Below are 8,371 nucleotides of genomic sequence, written 5' to 3' on the forward strand. Positions count from 1 at the left end.
TAAAAACTATCATCACAACTTTTAGCTTCTACCTGCAATCAATATGAAAAGTGCAATGGAGGACCAAGTCGTGGAAGATGATGCTGTGTACCAGGAGGATGAGGTGAGAACACGAGGAATACAGGGACTGTCACTAGGCTATGCTGTTACTGTATCTATCAAGACTCCTATTTTCCTCCTAACAAAACCTATATATCCCTGTTACTGTATTTTGTTTTCCTTTGTCTCACCTATCAGGAGAGCTTCTTCCAAGACATTGACTTATTGCAGAAACATGGAATTGTGAGTTACCTCTAAATAAGGAAAATGTTCCAAAACAAACACGCGCACGCACGCGCACGCGCACACACACACACACACACACACACACACACACACACACACACACACACACACACACACACACACACACACACACACACACACACACACACACACACAGGTCCACATGTGCACCTAACAGCTTACAATGCATCTCTTTCTGTTGTCCTCATCATTTTCTCTTATTTATGTCTACAGAACATGGCGGACATTAAAAAGCTGAAGTCTGTGGGTATCTGTACTGTGAAGGGCATCCAGATGACCACTCGCAGGTCCCTGTGCAACATCAAGGGCCTGTCAGAGGCCAAGGTGGATAAAATCAAAGAGGCTGCTGGAAAGATGCTGGTGAGAGCTCATGGAGCATCCAGACTTTCTTTAAAATGTTTCATCCACATTTTCAGGATTACATAACCTATTAACAAATTCAACAGTGCACATAAAATAATACTTGTTCTGTGAGTGGAAATTTGGAGAGATTGTCCTTTCAGTTTGTTCTTTTCACATTGTAGACAAATGGTTTCCAGACTGCCTTTGAGTACAGTGCCAAGAGGAAGCAAGTGTTCCATATCACAACCGGGAGTCAGGAGTTTGAGTTAAGAAGCTAGTTTATGATTCTTTGTGCTTCTCTTTACTAATCAACTTGTTGATTATTATGAATGTGTTAGACAATTACAATGTCGTTGGCTACCAGCTACCAGATATTTTGGAAAGTAATCAATTATTTGAAAGAACTATTTTATTCTAAAAGTTCAGTTGTCAAAATAGGGTAAATATTACTAGTTTCCTGAACTGGTGTTACAGCTACTGATATTCTGTGGATGTTATCTGTCTGCAGCAAACTGTTGGGTGGAGGTATGGAGAGCATGGCAATCACAGAGGCCTTTGGAGGTGAGGAGTTGTTATGCTACACTTCTATTGCTGTACTCTGGGCTGTGCTATGGGCCTTTTTGTCTCCACCAGGCCGAAGGCATGGGAGAGAGTGTTTTGCACTCTGTGTGTGGGTGTGTGTGTGTCCGTTCGTCCGTCCGTGTGTCCATCCGTCCATCTGTGTACAAATCATGAACACAGTGTGCAATTTACTTGAAATCTTTCACAGACTTTCCTACTAGGCTGAGGAATATATCCCACCCTTTTCACATTGGCCTGTTATAGAGCCACCAACAGGTGTATTTTTTCAAAACACATTTTTGGAACAAAATGCCTCAAATAATCCAATTGCCATCCAAGGCGTAAGAAGAAATGGCACCCTTTTCACATTGGCCTGTTATAGCGCCACCAAGAGGTGTATTTTTGCAAAACACATTTTTGGAACATAATGCCTCAAATCATCCAATTGCCAACCAAGGTGTAAGAAGAAATAGCCCTTTCACACCCTTTTCACATTGGCCTATTATAGCACCACCAGGAGGCCACAAACTGACCTGCCCTGGTGGAGACCTGTGCCCTGAGGTGCACTTTATCTAGTTTCCTTTGTTATATCTTGTACGATATGTGAATGTGACCTTCAAGGTGTGCAACCCAATTCCAACTTAGCAGTCATATATTTTATATGGACGTGTGTGTGTGTGTGTGTGTGTGTGTGTGTGTGTGTGTGTGTGTGTGTGTGTGTGTGTGTGTGTGTGTGTGTGTGCTCGCGCGTGTGCGCGCGTGTGTGTGTGTGTGTGTGTGTGTTTAACTATTGATCAGCAATTAAATGTACAACAACTAAGCAGAGTGTTAGATGTATTTGTATTTGTTTCAACAGAGTTCCGGACAGGGAAAACTCAGCTCTCACACACACTTTGTGGTAAGTTATCTCATCAAAGAGATAATGAAAACTTTGAGTGAACTAAATTAATTACTTAGACTGAGTGTGTACTGTTGTTCAGTCACAGCTCAGCTACCTGGAGAAGATGGCTACACCGGAGGCAAAGTCATCTTCATCGACACAGAGCACACCTTGTATCCTTTATTCATATACATTGTAGCTTGGTGACGTGATATCCCCTTTGGGAATTAAGTTCTCAGGCTCTGTACTTACAGTATAGAAGTCCTATTACAGTATCAACTGCTAACTTTAACATATTCATTCTATATGAATGTCATATTATTATTATCAGGTATTGGATACTTCATTATTTTGGATATGTCATTTAACTTTTACATAGGACCTCATCTGTGTAAAATGTGCTTATTATATAACACTTGTATGCATTTCCTACAACACAAGCAAACATGTGAAAGGTCTAATTTAAGAAAATAAACCATCAATAATTGTAAAGTTGTAAAGTGTTATTTAAGTCCCATATTACCCTTGACTTGTATGGTGTTGATTCTAGTCGTCCAGATAGGTTGAAGAACATCGCTGAGCGGTTTAATGTGGACCACGATGCTGTCCTTGACAACGTGCTCTATGCTCGAGCATACACCAGTATGTGCACAGTAGGGTAGCCACTTTATTAGGGACACTTACCTAATAAAGCACCTACTAAAAATAAATTAATCCAATTCACTTGAAATTATTACAACCATGAATTACCGTATTACAAAAGATATATTACAACAAGAACCAATTAATATCTGGTTCATATCTGGATCCCTAGGAATAGGATAGAATCATTACATTGGCCAATGAAACAAACCTATTAGATCATGCATCTTGCCCATTCTAATTTTGTTTAGTTGAACAATGACTGAAACTCTTCACCTTGGCATAAGAGTAGTTGAGCATGCTATATACATAAGCATGCTGTTATGTTGATGGGCAGGTGTACCTAATAAAGTGGCTACTGATGGTCCGCCTTTCATTTCCTAGTAAGACATTACTGTATATGGCTGCAACTATCGATTATTTTACATTGATAACTTTTTAATTACATCATCTATGCACTGTAGTGAATCAACATGAAATTGTAATATAGTATATTTTTCGAAATGGATCTGTCTGATTAACCACTTTGGTACTATTTTATAGTTAAGTTTTACAATGATGTCACTCAAAAACAAATCTACAAGCTCACATCGTTGTAAGCTCATTACGTAGATCTGCTCTTTTTGCTTTATATGAAACCTTTGCCTATTATGACGTTATGATTATGATGTTCTAAATAGGGTTAGTGGTTAACTGTTGCAATCTCACACTCAAATCAATTAATTTATTAATAGTTTTATTTTAAATCATTTTTGTAGCACCCCTAATTCACCTAGTTTTGTGGCACAATGTGTCAGGTTTTGAATTTAACTCACACAATCTAACTCCATTCGTTATGATGCATCACTTCTGCACAGACACTCATTTCTGTTCTTGTCCGCAACCCAGCTGAATCATAGCGCAACACACTTTTGCAGCTTTATTTAGTTTGTGCTCTGTCTGTAGGTGAACATCAGATGGAGCTGTTGGACTTTGTAGCAGCCAAGTTCCACGAGGAAGGAGGAGTTTTCAAACTTCTGGTATGTGGAAGGGACATTTTACAGGAATTCATCCTCAGGGTTATTCATTGATTTTCATTTGTTTTTTTTAAGTTGTAATCTTCTCTCTTGTGAAGGTTTTTCTAGGTAGAATATATTGTATTTTTTATGTATTTTTTATTCTCATATGTGATTTACAATGAATTAAGTGTAGAATGAATTAAAATTCCCAGATAACCAGCATTACAAAGTTAAGACAAGATGGCCAATTGGCCATACAACACACCTGATATCCTCACATGATTATGTGTCAGGCCAAGGAAAGCTCTCACTTTTCATTGGTTGATACTGTATTTAAAAACATCAGACAAATTTAAGCACTTTGAATCTGGTGTCCATGTTTTGGGCATAGAATAGAAAAATCACACCAGTGTGAACCAAGTGGTGCAACTCCCGTCTATTGGTTCTCTGTATCGTTCCAATTTGTATCATTCCAATTTCTTCTCTGTATCGTTCCAATTTCTTCTCTGTATCGTTTGCGTCCAGCAGGTGGCAGCCATGTCACATACTTCTCTCGTTCCAATTTCACGCATGCGTACACCACTCGTGCTCACACAGGTACATCACAAACAGGTACACAGGTACACGGACATTGCATGCTGGATGTAGAAGTGCTTGCACCACTTAAAAAAAGCAAAGGTTTACAAATTAAATTGCCGGTCAACAAGAGTTTGTGTATCGGCTATTTTCGCTACTTTTTCAATAAACTACAAGGTATTAAAAGGCCGTTAATGTGTGTTCGACAGCAACAATAACTAATAATATAGATATAATATAGATTAATAGTGTCTGTCTACCCTGCACCTCATCTCTCGGCCATCAGATCATTGACTCCATCATGGCTCTGTTCCGGGTGGACTTCTCTGGCCGAGGGGAGCTGGCTGAGCGGCAGCAGAAACTGGCCCAAATGCTCTCCAGGCTGCAGAAGATCTCTGAAGGTCTGAACCACAGGCACACTCTCCTTATCTCTTCTTTCTTCCCCTTCCTTCATATGCCTTTTCATTTCCTCTAATATTTTTCTTCTCCAGTCTGGAAATAACCTTTCAAGTCTCAGCCAGGGTTTCTATTTGAGTTATGTATAGGAAAATGTACATTTTCATTGTATATAAATAATGAAAATAGCTTATATATTGATCTGATATTCAATGTAACAGAAACTGATACCAACACCCTTGTCTTGACTTTATATGTTTTTCATCTATGTCTTGTCTTATAATGTGATTTATATTGTATGCTGTTATGTAATGTTGTTTAGAATGACATTATTCAAGGCAGAAGCCTTTTGAGCATCAATCTGAGACATAAATGCTATTCTAAAATTAGCCTGGTTTCTAGCCCACATACCCTGCCCACTCCACTGAGTGAACAAGAGCAGAAAGCTCAGAGTCTGATAATCAGGCTAATTCTAAATAGTCATATAAGGGTGACACACAAATAGATACACAAGTCTTCCATAGATGGCCATGTACTATAGACAGATTATGCTGACAGAGGGTAGGAGTAGAATCCGACCATCAGCTGTTAAGATTAACAGCTGCCGTCAAATTAGAATTAGTTGTATACATTGATGTGAAAAGTGGCTGACTTGCATTGAATGAATGAATTTTATTTATATAGCACCTTTCCAAACATAAAGTTAGTGCTTTACAGGTTAAAAACAACAATCAAAAACAACATCAAGAACATCAGAAATAACAAAGCATAGAATCATAACAACAAACATCAAGGAACACTAAATAAATATATACGTACACATATACATATATGTATAGTTTTTACTCCATGACCTTGTAAAAGATAAAGAATCTTCAGTAAAATAACCAATCTTGCATCACGATTCTGTTGATCTGTGGAATTGGGAGTTGAGAGAGTTGGAGCTGTTGAGTTGAAGTTAAGCACTCACTTTGGCAGGAACAGCACAATCATCAATCCTGGTTGATTCGGCTGTGTCACAAATACATGATGCCTAAATGATGACATTATGCTTTGAGAGACTACCATGAACGCTTGTACTGTATAATGTACCCTGTACTGTATGACATATCTAATTGCCTATAAACATGTTTCTTCTATCTAGAGTACAATGTAGCTGTGTTCGTCACCAACCAGATGACTGCGGATCCTGGTGCAGGAATGACGTAAGAAATAACATTGCATTCACTCAGTACAATAATAATAATAATAATAAAACTTTATTTGTATAGCACCTTTCATGACATGAAATGCAGCTCAACGTGCTTTACAGAACAATGGAGAATAAAAGAAAAGCAAGGCAACGACATTAAAAAACAAGCAGTATGCATTACTGCTTGTTTTACAGTGAGGACATGAAAAATAAAAAATTAAAGGCAATGTTGTAGAAGTGGGTCTTGAGCTGAGCTTTAAAAAGTCTACAGAGGCTGCCTGACGAAGGTACAGTGGGAGCTTGTTCCATGCCGACGGCCCGTAGAAGCAAAAAGCTGCTTCCCCGTATTTTTTTGTTGCCATTTTCTTTGGGCAAAGCGAGCAGGCCGGCGGTGGAAGACCTTAGGGGGCGGTTTGGGACATATTTAGGCAGGCAGTCATGTAGGTAGGAAGGTGCGAGACCATTGAGAGCTTTATAGACAAGTAAAATTATTTTAAAATCAATCCTAAAAACAACCGGAAGCCAGTGCAGTGATGCCAAAACTGGAGTAATATGTTCTCTCATCTTAGTTCTAGTTAAAACTCTGGCTGCTGCATTTTGGACAAGTTGTAATCTGTCAGTTGTTTTCTTAGGCAGTACAGGCACACTGTCGCGTGCAGACGCGTCAGAAGAACCTGAAGCCCTTCTTCTTCGTGGGGTTTTTAGACAGCTGGTGGAGGTGGAGCTTCTTTTCCATCCACCAGCTGTCTAAAAACCCCACGAATAAGAAGGGCTTCAGCCGGTTCTTCTGACGCGTCTGCGCGCGACAGTGTCTGTACACACAAAAAGTTCTTGAATTTTGCAAAACTCACATCTGTAAATCCAGTTATAATCTCTCAATTAAAATGAAATAACTTCAGACAACAACACATTCACTGCAATAAGTGTGATCAAGGGAGAACAGGAGAGCATTTTGTTTGGTTTTTAATTGGTTGTTTATTCTTGTTTTCCCATTCCAGGTTTCAAGCTGATCCCAAGAAGCCGATTGGAGGGCACATCCTGGCCCACGCCTCCACCACAAGGATCAGTCTGAGGAAGGGGCGTGCAGAATTGAGAATTGCCAAGATATTTGACAGGTACTTACCACAGACTTTGTGTAATTTCAGAAGAACATGTAGTATTCAAGGGAGCCAAAGCACTGCCTGCCACCTAATCCAGGCTTAAATTAGACTACTGTAGAACAATGCAACTCACTACTTGCATTTGGCAGAGGAGCAGATAAACTTTGGGGTCATTTTTCTCCAGTTTCTCTACAGCTCTGCCACCTAGTAGTAAAAAAAAGCAGGGTTTGCAAAACCTCTTCACCCTGTCTGACATGTGTAGTGCTGGGCCTGGGGGGGGGGGGGGGGACACTGTATAACCCCTGTTATACTAGTGAGGTGATGTGGCAGTGATGTGTCTTCTCTTTTCCATTATGTCCTCTTACTCCTCTAGTCCTGATATGCCAGAGAATGAGGCCACTTTTGCCATTACAGCTGGGGGTATTGCAGATGCCAAAGAATGAAAAGACCATATGCAATGACTGTTCCTATCTACTGTAACTAATTTAACGTTTATTTCAAAGTGACATATGTTCATGTTGTGCTAAAGTACCATTTGTATTGCATTTGTATTTATTGCATTTGTATTTATTCAGCAATTTAAGGCTAAACAAAGTACCATTTAAGGCATTTGTATTGATTTGTTAATTTAAAGCGGTTGTATTTATTTCTATGGTGATTGATTGGTTTGCTTGTTCAGTATTCATGGTGGTGGTGGAATTAAATTGATCATACTTTGTTTGAGTTTGTTGTCAAGTCTGTTTATTGATGGAAAAAATCACACCCGTGTGAAGTGAGGGGCGCTCATACATTATCATGACGTAACATCGATTTGCTCAGACACAATTCTCCATTCATTGTCAATTTGTGTAGGACGGAAATAGACGATTTCCTCGTCTACATCTAACTATAAATGCAAATCCAGGTAACTCAAGAACCGTTCTCCCCACCAACTTCAAATTCGACACGCGTTCCACCCCACCTCAGGGGGTGCAGTGCCTGGTGTCGAGTCGATCGGACCCACGGTTGTCCAGAACCACCACAAAAATGCCTCTGACCGGGATCTGGACAGGGCCACTGCCCACTGCCCAGTGTCCATATAATGGAGCTGGTCTGTTCTGACATCATTCTGACGTCTGCATAGCTCCATATTCGGGCATGCCCGACAAAGAATTCCATATATGGGCATAAAAGGGACACAGACATAATATCTGGGTGGGGCACACATTTCCAACTTGCATCGTTCCAAGTAGGTCAGTGCCCAATTGGCACCGCTTTAGTATGACGTAAATTCTCCATACATTGTCAATGGCATTTCATGTTTGTGTTAGGACAAAAATCTACCCTATAGCTGAATATAAAAGGACATTTTTAAATAAATAAGCTCCAGGTTATAGAC

The 8,371-nt window shown here is 39.7% G+C and overlaps 1 protein-coding gene across 2 annotated transcripts; it reads left to right on the top strand.

The window, feature by feature from the left end:
* Nucleotides 1-43: 43 nt before the first annotated feature.
* Nucleotides 44-7,472, top strand: dmc1 (DNA meiotic recombinase 1; the record flags this gene model as incomplete). 2 transcript variants are annotated; one of them, XM_083787270.1, is made up of 13 exons in its annotated part: nucleotides 44-103; nucleotides 238-282; nucleotides 520-666; nucleotides 831-913; nucleotides 1,157-1,209; nucleotides 2,066-2,107; nucleotides 2,190-2,262; nucleotides 2,640-2,731; nucleotides 3,677-3,750; nucleotides 4,592-4,706; nucleotides 5,846-5,906; nucleotides 6,892-7,008; nucleotides 7,367-7,472. In XM_083787270.1, the coding sequence occupies 13 exons, from the start codon at nucleotides 44-46 to the stop codon at nucleotides 7,434-7,436; spliced, it is 1,032 nt and encodes a 343-aa protein (XP_083643396.1). In that variant the 3' UTR covers nucleotides 7,437-7,472. The 2 variants fall into 2 exon arrangements, with proteins under 2 accessions (XP_083643396.1, XP_083643397.1); XM_083787271.1 differs by having other exon boundaries at nucleotides 241-282.
* Nucleotides 7,473-8,371: the final 899 nt, after the last annotated feature.

Source organism: Protomyctophum parallelum (genome assembly GCF_964188405.1).
Source record: "Protomyctophum parallelum genome assembly, chromosome: 17".
Lineage (NCBI taxonomy): Eukaryota > Metazoa > Chordata > Actinopteri > Myctophiformes > Myctophidae > Protomyctophum > Protomyctophum parallelum.